The following is a 20334-nucleotide window of genomic DNA, read 5'->3' on the forward strand; positions in this document are numbered from 1 at the left end:
GAGGTAAGATAATAACCTTCTTTCTGTAAAAATGTAAAATAGGAAAAAGCTACATTAAGAAATAAAAGCGATTATACATATGTATAGACATCTAAACTAAGACAAATGGTATATATCACCTAAATCAGTTATCCTAAATGAGGTAAAATATTGTCACCATCCAAAACTGAACGGCCGTCGTCACCGACACCTGGTGAGTTGAAGCGGATCCGGGATTCAAGATGATGGGTGCACTATTAATTGTGAAGAGGTGGATCTAGAATTTATATTTGACCTTTTTGAAATTTTAGTGATTTTCACACACACAGACACACAGACACACACACACACACACAGACACACAGACACACACACACACACACATATATATATATATATAGACACACACACACACATACTCCGTGCCAAGGTTCAAAGTGGGATTTGAAAAAAACTGCTAGTTTCACTCGTAGAGGTGCACACAATAACTATTACACTATAGAAGTCTTTAAGCATGGGTACACACACATATATTTAAATAATTTTTAAAAAATATAACATTATTATACATGATTTAAAGAAAAAAATAGGGTTCGCGTGAACTCATACCCCTTAAGCTACATACGCCCTTGGTGAGTTGTCTCAAGTCTCAACAGATGAATTGCTTAATACTGCAGTGTAAGCAATGCTTCTTTTCCACACAAAAAAATCATAATACCATTTCCAGACCACACCATATATTCTACTTTAGTAATGTTGCAAGGGATATGAATTAAATGACAGATTCTAAATTATAACCAAAATATCCAAAAGTGATCAGTGGAGTAAATTGCATAAAACACTTTGCGTGTTGTCAACCTGAAACTTAATTAGTTGGACCCAAATCCTCCAGAAAATATCTCAGGATATTGTCCAAAATGTCAGGTGGTGGAATAGACTTAACTCGAGAAATGAAATGAAAAGGACAAAATCAGTTTCCAAAATGACCACATATATATTGATATATGGAGTATTTTAACATAGAAAATGATACTATACAAGTATAACAACCAATATACATCCAATACCTTACAATGTAACACATTAATACTCCATTTAGATTATAATTACGCCTGAAAAATAGGGAAAAAAAAACATATGCCAATTTGGTTCTTTCTTTCTTCTTTTTTCTTTTTTGCTTTATTCATCAACTCAATAAAATTACAGTTGCAAATGGTCGAAGTTATGGAACTTTCTTAGCAGAGAATTGGTAATTAAATTAGTGTGAACTTCGTCTTTCTGGGGGTCCAATAAATAGCTGTGTCTCTACATCCATTGTCTGTCTCTGAAGATGTTCCTCTTCTTGTCGATCAATAAATAAAGGCAGCGGTCGGACCTCATACTGAAAAATAGAGAATATTTAGCTTTTCTTAAATAGCATTAAAATAGTACTCATTAAAAAATGGAGACAAGTAAACACTACTAAATAGAATATTTTACAATACAAACTGCAACTCCATGAAGACGCTGGTGTGAGATGTATAGGATTTCACCACCCTGACCAGATGTCTCGGGTTTAAACTCTAGAAATGAAAAAAATACTGGCAGGGGTGCTACCCCTTTTAGGACCTTACCATGGAGCGGATCCAAATAAATCTGGACCTCTAGCTATGAGGGCACCGGACTCCAGGTGGAAAACCAAAAATAAAATAAAAATCCGTCAAGATACTTACACAAATTGTGTTGGTTCCAGCAACAAAAGAAGGTGCAATACTTCACAAGTTGTCACAGTTCTATCAAAACTATTTTCGAAAAAGATTCAAGGCATTGAGCTTTTCTTGATGGAAAAATGAACTAGGTTCATTCCAAGTAGTACATGAATTTTCTTAGTTTCATGTATTAGGAAACTAATACTAAGATATATGTTTGGTTTTAATCATGAAGTGGGGAAGAAGAAAAGTTAAAATAAAATTAAGGTATATGTGCTAGACTAGGCACATGCATGCTAAAAGAAGTCCTATAAATACTTTCACAATATATATATATATATATATATATATATAGACCTCTCTATAACATCCCTATATAACAACACTTCACTATAATATCCAAAAATATTCCGAACAAACGAGGTTGTTATTGAGAGGTTTGACTGTATAGTCATTTTTTGTAAGTCAAGTTGAAAACTTTCTTCCACTTGTCTTCAAAAGAAAATGACTGATTTGAGAGTCTCCTCCCCGAACTTCTAAGGGGTCGTTTGGTAGGGTGTATAAGAATAGTGCAAAATAAGGTGTATTAGTAATGCATGAATTAGTAATGCATGGGTTAGTAATGCAAGCATTGGTTATGCAGATATTATTTTTTATCTATTGTTTGGTGTGGTGTATTAAAATTATAATGCATTGCATAATTTTTAAGAAAAATAATTGGTTACAAAAATGCCCTCCATATTTTCTAGCTTTAAGAGACTTTAAGGACAATTTTGTCTTTAACCATACTAATGCATGCATTAATAGCCTTGGTATTAATAATGCCATGGTTTTCTATGCATTACTTATACATAGGATAATACCAAGTATTAGTTATACATAGGTTGAAAAAATATACCAAACAAGGTATTAGCAATGCATAGAGCTAATGCTTGCATTATTTTATCTAATACCTCCTACCAAACAATCCTTAAGTTCTAACAGTGCTAACTCGTACCGAGTTTGAATGTGTTTGATAAAGAGTTTGAATGTAACCTATTGCAATAAGATAAATTATGGAAAAGGACCAAAAATATTCTTGAATTATTTGAAATAGCTCAAAAATACCCTCCGTTTGTTTTTAGTACCAAAAATATCCCGTCGTCTATGTTTTGGACCACAAATGCCCCTTAAACCGTTAGTCTTGCCATTGAAGTTGACATGACAGTCCAACTGAGTTAGATTTGCTTACATCGCCATCCACCTAAGTAATCCAGCATGGCAAAAAGTTTATTTTTTGTTCTTGAATCCTAATTACAAAAAAAGAAATCAAAAAATTAAAAAATACCAAAATAGTTCTTGATTGGGGTTTATGATTTGATTAAAAAACTCCATTGTGCTGAAGTTTGTTTGAAGTTGTACATGTGTGTCGAAGGATCGAGCTCACTGATTGGGTTTTAGGGTCATGAGGGTCAAATTTAATTCAAATGGTTGATTGTTGTTGGAAAACTTGTGTAGCCATTCTTTGTGTGTCAAAATTTGAAAATAGTTGTTGATTTGAAACCTTCTTGGTGAAATATTTTGTCGTTGTTGTTGGGTCATTGAAAATATTTGCTGTCAAATTTTAATTTTATGTTACTGTAAAGTGCTTCTATATTGCGATTGAAGCTAAAAATTGAACTTTAACAACTGATTTCTTGGTTTGAACATCTGAGCTAAAACCCAAAAAAAAAAGGAAAACCTTCATGGAAAAGTTCTTAAAAGCTTGATAATCTGAAAAAGCATTTTTTAAATTTATGATTGGTTTGATCTGAATCTTACTAGGCATTGTTGGGTTGATATTGTGAAGCTATAACAAATAAGCATATAAAAAATTAGTTCAAACTAATCATAAATTTACAAAAGAGAACAATGGAGTTTTTTGATCAAATCATAAACCCCAATCAAGAGCTATTTTGGTATTTTTTAAATTTTTCGATTTTTTTTTTGTGATTAGGATTCAAAAACAAAGAATAAACTTTTTCTGTATATATGGATTGCTTAGGTGGATGGCCATGCAAGCAAATCTAACCCAATTGGACTGCCATGTCAGCTTCAATGGCAAGACTAACGGTTTAATTGGCATTTGTGGTTCAAAACATAGACGGCAGGGATATTTTTGACACCAAAAACAAACGGAAGGTATTTTTGAGCTATTTCAAATAGTTCAAGGACGTTTTTGGCCCTTTTCCGGATAAACTATACTGACAGTATAAAATTCGTGTATACAAATAAAATCTATCTGGTAAGAATAGTGGAGGCAACAAATTAAAGGTTAACTTCCGTTAAGGTTCTGTTGGCTCCATAGCTAAGCCATCGTTCGAGAATCAAAACCAGAATCACCTACCTCTGCATTTCTCTGTATATATGGTCGCATTTTGGACCAAATATCGGACTTGTTAACTTCATGGGTTGCTAACCTGAGCTACACCATAAATACATTTTAAAAACACATGTTCCGTTCCATTTTATTTGGGTACCAAATTTCTTATTAGTCCATCTAAAAAACAATGCATTTCCATATTTTCTCAATGAGAAACTTTTATAGTCGGATAAATGACATAGGATGTTTAAGATCACAAGTAGTTCCGTTAAGTATTGTAGCCACATAACTATATGACATGTTTGAAATCACAATTTAAAAAAAAAAAAGATCTTTCTTAAACTTCGTGTCGAGTCAGACTATATCAAACAAATTGAATCAATAAAATAACAGATATGTATGTTAAGGGCATTGAAATTCAAGCACTAACTCACCTCTTTCCGTAATTCTGCATTTTCCTCCATTAGGACTTTTTCCTGGGACAAGAGAATAAGGAAATTCTGAAGCAATTAGTACGTGAATGATCTCACAGTTATTTTGAACTGAATTGATATGTAAATAGAATAATAAAACGAGATTTTATGGATATAATAAAGTATGCATTTACCTCGTCCTTTAGAAGAGCAATCTGTTCCCTCAATAGCTGGCTCTGGAACAAAACAGAAGAAGATGGCAGAATATTAGTATTCAAAAGTGTCGGGATCGTTCAAAAGTAATGCATTTTTGAAGGATAAAATACGGGTATGGTACAATTTCGAGAGTCCGAGCAACATAATAAATAACTACAAAAGGAACAAAAATAAATACGACAGTATAATGATATATATATATAGAGTGGGAGGCTGAACTTGATTGGGCTATGACAAATTGCATGGGAAAGGATGCCAAAGCTGAGATATTTAGAATGACAATGGCTGGTAGGATCTATTATGTATGGCAAGAAAGGAACAACAGAGTGTTCACCAATACTACCAGGCCTGCTACAGCAATCGTGGGGTTAATATAATCATCCAGGAAATACACTATAGAGAAAACAGGAAGCCAAAACTAGCTCGGAAATTACAGGATTTGAATTTCTACCCTTAATAGCTGGAATAGAGGAGTAGTCCTTAGAGTAAGTAGGAGAGAGTTTGTTCACTAGCTGATTTCTGTAGGATGGCTAGAATGGAGATTCTATTGCTTAGGTTGTCACATGAATGAAGCATACTACAACACTGGGGATGCAGTGTCAAGTGAAGTAGGAGCCTATTTTTTTGTTCTTATCAAGCTGTAAATGTGCTCAGTGATAATAAAATGTTTGAATTACCAAAATGAAAAAAAAAAATTGATATTGTAATATTGTACCTTTCTTGCCCTAATGTTTCTTAAGCTTCGTTCTAACTGTTCTTCTACCTTTTCAAGTTCATCAATGGAGCAAGAATCTAAATCTTCTCCTAAAATCCTTCTGCAATGAACAAGCAAAACACAACAAACTAATATTTCAAAATCATATACTATATGCCAATTTATTACGAAGCTTGTAATACAAGGATGAAGTTATTTTATTGCTTAGCTTAAAAATTATGACAATGCAGTATTGGGAAGTAGTAGAGAAGAAACCTTTTAGAGTTTTCAAGAAGCTCCAGCTTCCTACTCATAGTAGCAGCCTCCTCTTTCAAATGCTACAAAGCAATTTAAAGAAGAAGTAGCATTCAATAACATTTCTATGGCTAATGTTGTTTACTTCTGAGCATTCTTCGGCAATAGACAATAATGAAAAAGAAAAGGCATCTAGCAAAAAGTAGCTAGTATTACAAAGTTTCATGTGCATGTTGAAAACGTAATTAAGTAAATAGGAGTGTGCTTTTTCTAAAGCTTAAGCATGTAGATGAGATGGACATACAGTTCAACATGATATCAGAACAGACAAAGGTCCTGAATTCGAGTCTCATTGCCATTTATTATCCAAAAAAAATTTCTCGTGCATGACTCATAAAATAGAATGTATCAAGCTCGCATGTGAGAAGGCGTGTTGAACTCACTCCAATAGCTTAAGCATTTATAAAAGATGGTCGGACACCTCAACAAAAAACTCAATCCCCAGATTCTTATATTAAGGAGTAACCATGTTAGAAATTCATTTGCTAAGAGAGATAAAGATTGTCTCTGTCCAAAATTTTAAGTCCTTGTGGTATATTTCCCAGATTTTCTGTACTTGTCTTTCGAGGTTTTAGGTTCAAGTTCGTTTCAGAGATCTTTGCTCCTATACTTATTAATATGTTAATGCTGTTTCTTTTTTTCCTTTTACAGTACCAGAATTTGTTGATTTTTTCCAGTTAGGTTTTCTGTATTGGTGGAAAAAAGACATGACACGTGGGCTATCAACAAGCTGATGGGGCATGATACGTGGGACATCGATGTAAGGACAAGTGACATTCTTAATTAGACAAATTTAAGAGTGCAAAAAAAGGTACGGGAGAAACACCCACGGGGTTACATTGAGGAAAGAACCGAACCTGGCAGCCGTAAAAGGAGAAACAGGAGTGAAATGAATAAAGGCTACAAAGAAGGGAAGTTACACGAACCTGATGTAAATAAGGAAGGGAAATCGGTACAGTTACAAGGAAATCATTAGTCATAAATGTTTCTATTACGGTTAAACATGGTAACGGGCAACCAATACAATTAATACCATTAGTGAGCCCAAATTATGTAAGGGAACCGTTATAATTGTATGCTCATATATAACGGCTGAAATTTCATTTGTAATGGCAAGTAATGATTATTATTGAAATCCATATTGTTATTCTTTGCTTTATTCTCCAAGCTTTAAGCCTTAATTTTTGGGAGTGATTATTAGTTCATTTCTTATTTTCTCTATCAATCATTTTCATTCTTTGATCCATTCTTCCATAATCGTTGGGAAAGTGAAGTAAATCTTGGTTATCATTAACCCGATTTCTTCTAGATATTGACTTTGACCGAGAATTCTATTTTTGGTTAAACAAATTGGTTCCGTTATCGAGAATCCGATAATCTGTTCACTTTCCAAACTCCATTTTTAACAACCCAGTATGTCAACTGTTAACGAGAACGATCAGCTGAACCAACAAGGTGGAACTCCACCACACCACACACCTATAGGATCCCCTCGGCAATCCCGTGAGAATTCACCTGAAAGGTCTGCTTCGCGCGCTGATGATCAGTAAGAAGACGAACAAACCGTGGAGCAAGATGCTCTAAAGCAATTGATTGCAGAACACGTGAACAGTGCACTGCAGGCTTTTGTCAGAGGATTACCCAATGCGGCACAAACTCCTCCGCCAGTTAACACGACAACTTTGGAGAACCCGCATTTAGGGCTTGATAACTCTAGAAGTGGAGAAATTCCTAATGAATCTCGTGGTGGAGGGTCAGGTACACCAAATAATTTTAATTTACAAAGATTAGTGCTAACTTTGCAGAAACAGTTGAAGGAGAAAAACGGTCATATAGAGCAAGTACCTGGCGTACCACCTGTGATCAAAGGAGTGGATATTGACAAGTATTCACAACAACCGTAGAAGCCAAGTGAAGTACCTTTACCAATTCCCAAAATATTCAAAATGCCCAATATTACCAAATATGATGGAACAACTGACCCTCGTGATCACGTAACTGCATTTACTACCAATGTGAAAGGCAATGATTTAACCAAGCAAGAAATCGAATTAGTTTTGGTTAAAACGTTTGGTGAAACACTCACAAAAAGGGGCATTAAACATGGTATTCTCTTTTACCTGAAAATTCTTTTGATTCTTTTGCTGGGCTTACAGATTCATTTATAAAAGCACATTCGGGAGCTTAAAAAGTTGAAAAAGGGATGGAGGACATCTTTAAAGTTAAAGAAGCAAGTACAAAATTGCTCAGGAAACTCGTAGATAGATTCCAGCGGGAGAGGATGATATTGCCTCGAGTACCTGATAATTGGGCGGCTATGGAATTCGCGACCAACTTGAACGAGAAAAGTTCAGAAGCCACGAGGATATTGAAGGAAAGTTTGCGAGAATGTCCTGCAACAACTTGGAACGATGTGTACAATAGATACAGTACGAAGCTGCGGATAGAAGAAGATACGATGGCACCTCCTAGGGACGAAGAAAGATCAGGTTCGAGGCGCTCAGAATCAGAAACGAGGTCCTATAAAAATAGGTAAAAAGATGCACAATTTGATCTAAGATCAAGGTGAAAAATACGAGCTCTTCATCTAGATTAAAAAAGGAGCGAGATGCCCAAAACAATGATTCCGATACGCAAGCAAGAATAGCGGATTACAGCTTTAACGTTAGCACCTCTGAATTAGTGGCTGTTTAAGAGGTATAGGAGATAAGGTGTTATGGCCAAAAGAGTTGAGGTCGGATCCGAACAAAAGAAACCTAGATTTCTGGTGCGAGTTTCATAATGATAATAGCCATAGAACAGCAGATTGCAGGCTTTTGCAAGGAGAGGTCGAACATTTATTAAAGCAAGGTTATCTTACTGATCTGTTCAGTGAGAAAGGAAGACAATTATACATGAAGAACAGACAGGAACCCCCAAAACTTTCATCACAAAAAAGAACAGTCAATGTATTAGCTGGAGGAGATGAGGTCGATGGAGTGACATATACAGCCGCAAAAAGACGTCAAAAGTGACTGTCACTCACGGAAAGCGAGTTCGCCAAGTCTTGGATAGCGGCAGTATAACATTGGATGATGAAGATGCAGATGGATTATTTATGATTCCTCGCAACGATGCACTGGTAATATCTTTTCTTGTATATGATACTAATGTAAAACGAGTTTTGATTGATCCAGGTAGCTCAGTAAACACCATTTTACTGAGGGTGGTGAATGAAATGCAAGCTAATGATAAGGTCATACCAAAAGCACGAACCTTGTCTGGGTTTTATTAATTCAAGCGTAGTAACGAAAGGGGAAGTTGTAATTACCATATTTGCAGAAGGGGTCATCAAGGATACGAAGTTCCAGGTGATAGACGCAGATCTGGCCTATAATATGATTCTGGGAAGGCCATGGATTCATGATATTGATGTTGTCCCATCCACTTTACATCAAGTCATCAAATTTCCTTCACAGTGGGGAATCCGTCAAAATCCGCGAAGACCACCAAGCTTCACAAAAAATCAACTCGGTGGAGTTTACAAGCACAAGAGCCAACGGTTCAGATGCGGAATAGCAATTACAGAATTCAGTTGAGGACGCTGCTGTTAAAACCTCAACTGAAGACACGCTAGGGCAAACCGATGTTGACTCAAGACCCGATGTGATTCGGGAGCCTGAGCAAAATGAGAACATTAAAACAGCCACCGAGGAGCTCGAAGCCGTAATATTATTTGACCACTGGATAGACAGGAAAGTTTACATCAGAGCAAATTCGAGCCCCGAGATGAAAGGTAAGCTAATTGAAATTTTACATGCTAACACAGATTGCTTTGCTTGGTTGCACTTAGATATGACAGGTATACCATCGGAGGTGATGACTCATAAACTGAATGAGAATCCATTGCACCCGCCTGTCAAGCAAAAGAAAAGGAAGCAAGGATCCTTCAAAAATCAAGTGATCCAGGATGAGGTACAAAAACTTTTGAAAATTGGTTCAATACGAGAGGTAAAATACCCTGATTGGTTAGCTAATACCATTGTGGTTCCAAAAAAGAACGAAAAATGGCGAGTTTGAGTAGACTATACTGATTTAAATAAGGCTTGTCCTAAAGAGTCATTTCCTTCATCGCATATAGATCAACTAATTGATTCTACCGCAGGTCATGAACTTTTAAGCTTTTTAGATGCGTACACAGGATATAACCAAATAAAAATGGACGCTCTAGATGAAGAAAAAACTTCATTTATCACAAACAGGGGGACTTATTGTTATAAAATCATGCCATTTGGCTTGAAAAATGCTGGAGCCACATATCAAAGATTGGTGATAAATTTTTTTCAAGAACATCTGGGAAAAACCATGGAAGTCTACATAGACGATATGTAAGTCAAGTCAACACAGGCGGGTGATCATTTTCAACACTTGTCAGACACCTTTGAAATTCTCCACAAATATAATATGAAGCTAAATCCGGAAAAATATGCTTTTGGCGTGGCTTCAGGTATGTTTTTAGGACTTTTTGTTTCTAATAGGGGTATTGAAGTAAATCCTGCATAGATCAAAGCTATTGAGGAAATTCCAGATATACTCACGAGCAAGAAAAAAGTGTAGAGATTAATAGGAAGGATAACAGCTCTGGGAAGGTTTATATCAAAGTCGTCGGAAAAAGTTTTAAATTCTTTTCAGTATTGAAAAAGCAGAATCAATTTGAATGGACTGATGAGTGACAACAAACTCTCAAGGACCTAAAGTCATATCTATCGAATCCGCCTTTGTTAGTCAAACCAAAAGACGGTGAAAGATTGCTCATTTACCTCGCTGTGTCACCTCAACAGTTGAATCCTGAATTTCCCTTATATATATGGCCTCTAACTTTCCCCTCAAATGTGGAATTTGTCTAAGACAAGTCTTACAAATTAACCCCCTTTCAAGTTCAACAACCTGATTATTAATGTGTAATTACCTTATAAGTAACCTGATTGTAAATATATTTTTTCAGTGATACATATAACTTAAGCTTTTATAAAATGCATAAGCAGCATATAAACAAGGCATAAACGAAAAGAATGCTAACCTCGGTAGTTTGTTCAAGCAATATTTTGTCATGTCTCAAATTCTTGTCATTCTTCTGATAACGTTCTATTGTCTTGTTAGTACTGTTAAAAGGAAAAAAATGAAAGAAACTCATTAGTTCTCTAACATGTTACTGAACAATAATGGAACAAAAAATGAGGTGATATATAGTTAAATCATTAACCTAACTGTGATAGACTTTTTGATGTTTTTGTACTAGCTCAGATCCTTTGATAAGATGAATGCTTTGTATGGGAAACTGGAGATTAATAATATTGCCTCACATTCATCAAACCTACCAATTCAATGTCATGTGTGTAATAAGGTGACCATTCTACAATATTGCCATGCTACAACAGATGTAATCATGCTTTTCCATTCTTACTCTAAATAACAAATGACAATATTGTTCCTCAACCTTCAACTATTATGAAAAGGGTACATCTTGGTGTACACCTTCCTGTTGCTCCTAGGTTGTGGTGACAATCACTCAGCCACCTACATTACTACCAATCCTATATTCCATGCTAGAATTAAACACGTTAAGGAAGATGTTTACTTTGTTATGGACAAGTGGTCTCCAACGATCTTGAGGTGCGTCTAGGGGTGGCAATTCGAACCTAAACCCATTCAACTCGCCCAACCCGTTTAAGATTGGGCTGGTCGTTGACCCCCCCCTCCCCCCATTTGTTAAACTCAGTCCATCTTAATCCAGTCCATCTCAGCCTATTTAAATAGGCCTTACAATGAATAAAATTGATAAGTTTAAATAAAACTAATCCTAATTAAACTAGAATAAGAATAAGGTTAAGAAAATCTATCCTAACTAAAATAGGAAAAAAGAATTCTAGTAGGAATGTGCCGGCACACCAACTAACAACCCTAGTTTGACTAGAACTACAAATATAATCCTACTACAACAAGAATCAAATTACTAAGTAACAAGAAATAAGAAATCATAATCTTTAGGAAAAAGAAATCCTAATCTTGAATGGATTATTGGATTACTTGAATTTCTTGGATTCTTCACCTTCTTGAACTTGCATCATTCTCCCCTGGTTGAAAAAGGCTCGTCCTCGAGTCTAACAACATTTACAGATGGCGCAAGATTTGCTATGGTAAAGAATAACGACTCAATGCTCACCGGGTTTCAAATTACATTTCGCTAGATTATTATTGAGCTTTTTCGCGTTGTAAGAAAACTTAGCATGTGGTCATACTAAATTCCACTTTTTAAGTTTCAACTTTCTACCAAACCTTCTCCATGTAATCTTTCTATGTTGATTCTCAAACTTTAACTTAATTATGAAGTCATTGATGTTGGAATTTCATGAAACTTAGCCAACTCCATGTCTAGCTTTGAAATTAAGTATAGAGATCAACGCTTTTCTTAAGACTGCATCAATTGATATGCTTGTACACCAACATTCACTTTGATAATGGCTATATATATTTATGAGGTGAAGACATCTTATTTCTCCAATATACCTCAAACTCACCATTATCCACTTCTTTATTGGTAATCCTTCCTTTTGTTCATTCATATTTGAATGGACTTTAGTAATGCAATATGCTGACTCGTTTGGAATGATAGATCGACAATCAAGTCCATATTGTGTTGAGCTTCTCGGAAAGGCAAAAATCCAATGACACAAATTGTTGGATTCATCTGATATGCTGATTTATTAGGAAGGGGTGCGCCTGGAACTAAATCAATTTGATGTTTAATTGGCCTCATTGGTGGTAAGGAAGAAGATGTAGATCAGACACAACATTATAAAACTCGTCTAATATTACTTGAAGTCGTGGGTCAATAACTTCTAATTAATCTTTCTTGGTGATAGATTCCACTTCCTTAGGTACTATAACAAGCACTTTCTTTTCCACCTTCAAGTGTTCTTCTACCTTAGCTCTTGTGATGTATGTCTCCTTCACTTTAAGATTTGACTTCTTTAAATCTTCAGGGTTCATCGGGAGTAGTTTGATCTTCTTTCCATTCTTGATCCAAATAAGTGTTCTTGAAGTCATCATGAATTACTTTTCTATTATATTCCATGGTCTCCAAAGCAGTAAATAGCAAGTATTCATAGGCATTATATGTAAACCAAACCTTATCTTGATAATTCTTGTCAATAGAGAAAAGAATAAGGCATCGTTTATTAACATGTACATTTGTTCCTTCATCTAGCCACCTCATGCTGTATGGCTTCTGCAATGGCTCCATCTTAAACCCCAATTTGGTAACCATTTCCTCAGAAACTACATTGGTACAACTTCCGGGATCAATGATAAGCGTACAAACTTATCCCTTGGATGTACGTGTATGAAAAATATTGTGTTACAACCATGGTTCCTCCTTGCTATCTGAATGAAGAACTCGTTGGATCACAAGGTATTCTCCATCATCTTCATATATAGCTACTTCTTTCAAGCTGTCATCATGTCGCTCTTCATAATAATTTTCTTCGTTTGTTTCTCCTTCAAGAATGGTAAATGCCTTTTTATTAGGACACAACTTGTATATGCCCAAGTCCTCCATATTTATGGCATCTCTTTTTAAAAAATAGCTTTTGAAATCATGCACTTCCCTTCATCTATCTGAACACTTGATTTTGTTGTAGATGATTATGCCTTTGTAGAGCTCAAACTATCACTCTCATGGTTGAAAGTATTCGGTTATTTTATGGTAGTTGATGAAAATTTGGCTTTGGTTTTCCTATGTTATATCTCTATGACCTTGTCTAGTTTGACAACATCTCCAAAGGTCCAACGGGACTGCAATCATATCATATTATCAATTGGCTTATTTAATCTAGTCAATATCGTGCAATTAGGGGGGCTGATTTTTCTTTAATGTCACTCTTGAGCCTAAGATACTTAAGTTCTCCGGTGTACTCATATGCGGATAAAGTTCCTTGTCTAAAAGATGAAACTTCAAGTAATAATCTTCTTCATATGTCTCTTGCAAGAACTGTTTGCGCAATTCTCGTTTCATTCTCTCCTAAGTGTGAATTCGTATTTTTCCTTCAAGCTCTCGCTCCCTTTTGAGGTTTTTACACCATAGCGATGCATAACCTCTAAAGATTATAGCAACAAGTTTGACCTTCTTCTTATCAAAATATTTTTTATAATTAAAAAAAGCTCAATAGTTATAAGCCAATCACTGAATTCATCGCCTTGAGATTTACCATCATACTCCGAAATTTCAAGCTTAATGTCATCACGTTGATACCTCTCTCGATTATTACTGTGTGGCCTTCTCTGGGGTCTCTTTCTATGATATTGATATTGAACTTCATTAGACTCATACTCTTCAATACCTTAACTATCTGAGCATTCTGAATTTAAGTTTTTATCATAGTAAGCTTGACGCCTCGGTACTCCCATGCCCTAGTCAACTATAGCATCTTCTGCTTGCTTAATATGTCCTGCTCTACGCGGTTGAATTGGTAGATCTCGAAGTAGAAGATGTCGCAGTAGCACTGGTATATTTTATCTTGGTGGAGGTTGTAGGGGTTGTGGGGAATTTGGTGGCTGATTTTGAATCGCCAAAGCCTTCAACCAATCAAGTTAGATTTGCATTGATTTTTTTGATTAATCTAGTTGCACTTTAATTTTTTCATTGTTTCTTTCAAGGGATGTAGTTCTTGATCTTTCAATCTAAAGTTGTTCATCAATTGAAGAGGATCCCGAACTCTTTTTTTCTGGTCTAGCTACATGATGAACAAGATAGCAATTCACGAATTCGGACCTAGAACTTGTTCTCTGATATCAAATTAATATACTTTCAAAGATTTGTTCAAGCACAAAGAAAAGAAAATAAAAGTACCCACTAAAGTTTTTCACGAAACTACCGAAAATGTTCTTCAAACTCACACGAGAAAAATGTAAGATGAAAAGAACCTTACCCACTCGTTCTTCAATCCCGCAAGATTGCAAGACACGTTAAATAAAGTAAGAAGAATGAAACAAAAGATAAATCACGAATTTGAAGCAAGAGCTTAGAAAAACTACTCATCAATGTCCATTTTTAGCATATTGAGGCTTTTAAATAGGCCTTACAATGAGTAAAATTGATAAGGTTGAGAAAAACTAATCCTAATTAAACTAAAATAAGAATAAGGTTAAGAAAACCCATCATAACTAAAATAGAAAAAAGGAATTCTAGTAGGAATAGGATACCAAGTAACAATTCTAGTTTAACTAGAACTAAAAATATAATCGTACTAAAACAAGAATCAAATTACTAGGAAACAAGTAAGAAATTCAAATCTTTATTTAAAAGAAATTCTGGTCTTGAATGGATTCTTGGACTACTTGAACTTCTTGGATTCCTAGCCTTCTTAAACTTCCATCACAAATCAAGTCATTATTGATGTAAATATGGTAAACAAAAACTTTCCTTTACAAATTTATTGCAATGCATTCAAAATTTAAGTTGTAGGGCTTTGGCATAAAAAGATTTTGTCATTTGAATTTTCATGGCTTGAAGCTTCACAAACCAAAAAAAATGGTGCAAAACCTTCCTGAAATACACAGTAATAGATCCATGTGAAAGTTGTATTATGTGAAAAGAACATAGAAAGCCTTTTTCAAAAAGTAAGTTTGGAGAAAGTGCACCTTTGGAACTAATCCATACAGACATTTATGGGCCAATAAGGACTCCATATTTGGGAAGCCAAAGGTACGTTATAATTAATTTCTTTTTTGATGATTTTTCAAGAATGAAATGGATTTATGTCTTGGAAGAAAATTAAAAATATTTGCTTTTTCAAGAGATTTAGAACTTTTGTTGTCAAGCAAAAGAATATTTATAACATAAAAGCTATTCCCAATGATAGTTTGAAGGTGAATACACAAGTCAAGAATTAACATATAGGTGTCCGACAAAGGCTTGAAGAAGAAGCTAAAATCTTTTGTAAGACATTTGAAATTTTTTGGGTGTGACTGTATTTGTTATGCTCTTGTACCTGTGTTAAAAAGAACAAAACTGGATGAAAGGAGCCAAAAATGCAGTTGTCTTGGTAATAGTGATGTGTGATTAAAACGTATAGGCTTCTCAATATGGAAACTAACAATTGTTAGCAGAGATGTATAAATAATAACATGGATTGAAAGATAAAAATATTTTCATCATTTCTCTGAATGTGCCAAGTCAAGAAGAGGAAGAAGAAGATGTCCCTCAAGGGGGAGAAATCTCAAATCAAGAAGATGAAGAATCACCTCCAAGAAAAATACGTAAGAAGGTTGAGTTACGTCTACCAAATATGCAACTTTGCTTGTATTGAGTCAAAAAACTATGAGGAGGCAATACAGTATGATGTTTGGGAAGAATTTCAAATAATTGAGAAAAAACACTTACAAAGTTGCAAGTCTTGGCGAGAGATTGTAAGTCTTGGATTTACAAAATCAAAACTAGAGATTTCACACAAACACCAGGTATTAATTTCTATGAATTTTTTTTTTTCTTGCAAAACTTGAGACAATAAGAATCTTGATGGTTATTGTTGCACAAAAAAAAATGAATTTTTTTTGTCTTGAGGTTAAGTTTGCATTTCTAAATGAAAAACTTAGAGAAGAAACAATGTTGAGCAACCTCAAGGATTTTTCATCCAAGGGGAGAGAAGAATGCGTACATGCTAAAAAGAGCTCTTTATAAACCGAAACAAATATCAAGAGTCTGTTACAATAAAACTGACACATAATATAATTTTCAGAAAAGTAAAATTAGGAGCAAGAAGATGACAACATTCTCATTATTTGCCTCTATATGGATGAAAATAATACAGAAACTCAAGCAGGATATGATGCAGACTTATGAAATGAATGATCTTGAGTAGCTACATTATATCTCGGGCAATGAAGTTTCTCAAGTGAAAGAAGAAATTTTTATCTCTTAGAAGAAGTATACTAAAAGTATTTTTCAAATTTTAAAATAATGAATTACAGGTCTGTGTAGCAACACCATTAGCCAATGAAAGATAAGGAAAGATGATAGAGCAAATTAAAGAAAGCTAATATCTCTTAATTTTTCAACAAGTATATATTGTAGGAATTTGTGATGCATGCATATATCTTGTTAGTTGTGCAAGACTCTTGAATTATTCTTCAAATAGTATAAATAGAGATGTATTTAGTGGTTGTAATCATATTAAGCAGTCAAATTAAACTTGAGCATTCTCTATAAGAAAAAATGGCCACACACTTTAATATGGTACCAGAGCATGTAAAGGACCAGAGTTTGAGTCTCGCCATCATTCATTATCCAAGAAAAGAACTTCTACATACTTGCTCATAAAAAGAATTAAGCATGCATATGAGATGGCGTACTGCAAACGTAATTTAATAAATAAAAATATACTTTTTCTAACCGTTTAAGCTTTTGAATGAAATAATCAAACAATTCAACAAAGTGTATCTCCTAGATAGAGTCTGAACCCTAAGGAGTTATCTCCTTTGTGTGTAACTGAATTGTATTTAGTGGAGGAAATCCTCCTTAATAAAATTATGCTCTTATCAAGTCTTTGCTCAAAGTATTAAATACAACAATGTAAAACAAATCTTATCTTTCCAGAAACAAAAGACAGAAATTATTATGGCGACTGAAAAACTTGGTGTGTACGAACAGAAGCAAATTTAAATGCATTACATATATTTCCGTACACATGAGGCAAGTTACCTGAAGGCTGGTAATTAAGATAATAAGTTGATATTTTATGACAAAATCAATGTACCACTTATATCTACCAATGAAGAAATAAAATCAATGTGTGAAAGAAGAAATTTGACTTTAGTGAAGCTACTGGATCCCAACAAAATGCAAAGTTGGTAAGTATAAGAGGAGAAGTTGATTTCCACTGGGGTTTAGCACTAAGTTGTGATATAAACAGGCAAAAAGTGGGTGGGGTATTGGAAATAACGATTGGGTAGCAAGTACAATTTCCCTTCAGGCATAATCATATTATATTCCCTTGTCACATACTTCAAAATTCGCTTTATTGTTTCAAGAGTAGTATGCTACATATTTTACAGAAAATTGTCTAGAATTTGTACAAGAGACGGCTTAATCAAGACGTGTACAGATTATTCAGTATATTAACAATTCATGTACCGCGATCATATGAAAAAAGAAGAAAGAGGAAATTGCAAGAGAGAAAGATATAGTACGAAGGCAGCCCGATGCACTAAGCTCCTATTATTTGCGGGTTCCGGGGTACCGTCCATAAGAGTTTATTGTACGTAGTCTTAGGCTGTTTCCACGAGAAAGATATAGTCCGAGAAGGAAGAAAAATCCACAAAAGAAACTAGAAGGATTGGACTCAAAAGAAAATACAATATTAAAATTACAAGAAGGGTCCCTTTTGCACAGTGAAGTTGTGATCATTGTACTTGGTACTTGTTGCATTAAATCCTAAAGGCCAGTTAGTTAATTCGTAAGGATCCTTTGAAGATGCTGTAAATACATTTAAAAACAAAAAGTTGAATAAGATTATTTGTACCTGGAAGAACTTGAGAACTCATAAAGCTTTCCTTTTTGAGAAAAAACCATAAGACTAACTTCTGCATCACACAAAACTGAGAGCTCAAATGCCTTCTTAAGAAGCCCACTTCTCCTTTTAGAGAAAGTTACTTGTCTGCTTGTTGCATTTTCAATCCTTTTTATCTGAGTTTTTCCCCTCACCATTCTTGAGAAATCAAGATTTGAGATGTACAACTTAATCGTCTGTTCAATTTCAAGTCAAAAATCTCCGTTAAAACAAAATAAACCCAAAGAAATCTTGAAATCCTAGCAATTCATGGGAAGTTTCCAAAAATAGAAAGGTTCTAAATCAAGACACAAAACCCTTTTTGGGATGTCTCAGATCTGAAAGATGAACCAGGCAAATTTGGTAGGTCAAGACTAAAGAGTAAAGACTTAAGACTGGCAAAGGAAACCCTAGCTAGCTAGCGAAAACACAATTTGCTGACCAGGCAAAGGAAATGAAGAAGCATTGATTTGTTAAGACTTTTGTGCTACTTGTATTATCTTTCCCTTTTGAGTTCCAGCCAGTGGATCTATATATAGTAAAAAGACATAAAATGATAAAGGAAAGAACCCCTCTTATGTCTTTTTCTACTTTTAGTAAACTCACTAGAGAGAGGTACTAAAAACATTTCCAAAGAAAGAGATAAGAATAAAATAAGTATTGGTTGGCAACAAGAGAGAATCATGACTATTTAATTCCTTGAGACGCTCCCAGGGACCACTAAAGGCACAAAAATTTAATTTTATTCCAGATTCTTATTTTTTTATTTATCTATATATTTCATATTAGAAATACATTGACTAGATTCAAGAGCGGCTCAATAAACATGGTGGCCTAAAGCAAAACTTTAATAAGAGGCCTTAAGCTTTTTTGTTAGAAAAAAAAGTATATAATTTCGTTTGAAGTTCATTTTTTTAGAACTTTTATATGTACAGTTATTAGTAATTTATAATCGTTTCATTCTAACAATTTTTTTTTTTTTTATATTTCTAATACATCTAATCTATTTAATCTTTCTTCAGACATCCTTTCTAATTTAGGATTTTTAATTTTATTGTTCGTTAAAAATTTATCAAGGATTCTTTTTGGGATTATATTAATGTTTCAATCTTTTTTTGAGTTACGAATAATCGATTTTTTTCTCAATTTATGATCTAGAGAGTGATTTCCAAAAAGACTATTCCTTTTCTCAATTTATGCTCAATGGTTCAATCTTTTTTTTTTACTATGAAAATTTATACTTTCTCATTTAAAACACTAAATATTTTTTTAAACAAAATAATATATCACTTATTAGGAAAAATTGGGGCACCAAAAAATAGGGGGCCTAAAGCAGCTACTTTAGCAGCTTTATCCTTGGGCCGCCACTCACTAGACTAATTATATTCGTATTTGCGTAGGGCTCATTTAGAGAAAAGAACAGTCTATCAGAATTTATCTCGTCTAAGGACTAAATCCGAAATATCTAATTAAGGGTGGAGACATCTTACTTATCCCACGTTATCTCTCGATGATTCCAGATTCTGACTAATATCGATAAAATAAAGGAAATTTTGATTTTTTCCTTTTCTTTTTGTTTATTCTTTCTTCATATAGTATGATCTTATTCCTTTCTCTGCCGGCAAATTTTTTTAAAGAAATCAAGATTTCGAATTTTCAACTTGACAAATGAAATTATATACTATACTCCTGCTTTTGATTATTTTGTAGTAGTCATGCATATTAATTAGTTGATATTCGTTTATTCTGCATGTCAAACTGGTATAGTTATCCCAATTAATTAAGTGTCATAAATTTTTATGCTCCTCTTTTTAAAATTGCACATGATAATTAGTTTTTGATATTATCGTCATTCTTCATTAATTGATATTCTCGTCAATCTGTCTTCATTTTCAAAGTCTAAATTTTCATCTTTCAATAAACAAATACTTTATCGTTTTAAATATGCTTAATATATATTTTGCTCTCCTAAGTTATTTCGATCGTTCTAAACGGCATAATAACCAGAAAATGAAAAACAAATAAAATCAGAACAAAAACTTTAACATAGAGAGGCCTCTTATTATGGGTCAAATGGAACACCCCCCCTCCCCCTCCCTCCTCT

General features: G+C 34.2%; 1 protein-coding gene across 1 annotated transcript; it reads right to left on the bottom strand.

Annotated features, from left to right (window-relative positions):
* Positions 1 to 953: 953 nt before the first annotated feature.
* LOC109238402 (MADS-box protein SOC1-like) lies at positions 954 to 18849 on the bottom strand. Its single transcript, XM_019404850.1, has 8 exons — positions 18673 to 18849; positions 18204 to 18427; positions 10706 to 10787; positions 5608 to 5669; positions 5353 to 5452; positions 4616 to 4657; positions 4443 to 4484; positions 954 to 1360 (listed from the first exon to the last, which is right to left on the bottom strand). The coding sequence occupies exons 1-8, from the start codon at positions 18694 to 18696 to the stop codon at positions 1238 to 1240; spliced, it is 699 nt and encodes a 232-aa protein (XP_019260395.1). The 5' UTR covers positions 18697 to 18849; the 3' UTR covers positions 954 to 1237.
* Positions 18850 to 20334: the final 1485 nt, after the last annotated feature.

The sequence above is a fragment of the Nicotiana attenuata genome, unplaced genomic scaffold (assembly GCF_001879085.1).
Source record: "Nicotiana attenuata strain UT unplaced genomic scaffold, NIATTr2, whole genome shotgun sequence".
NCBI classification, from domain to species: domain Eukaryota; kingdom Viridiplantae; phylum Streptophyta; class Magnoliopsida; order Solanales; family Solanaceae; genus Nicotiana; species Nicotiana attenuata.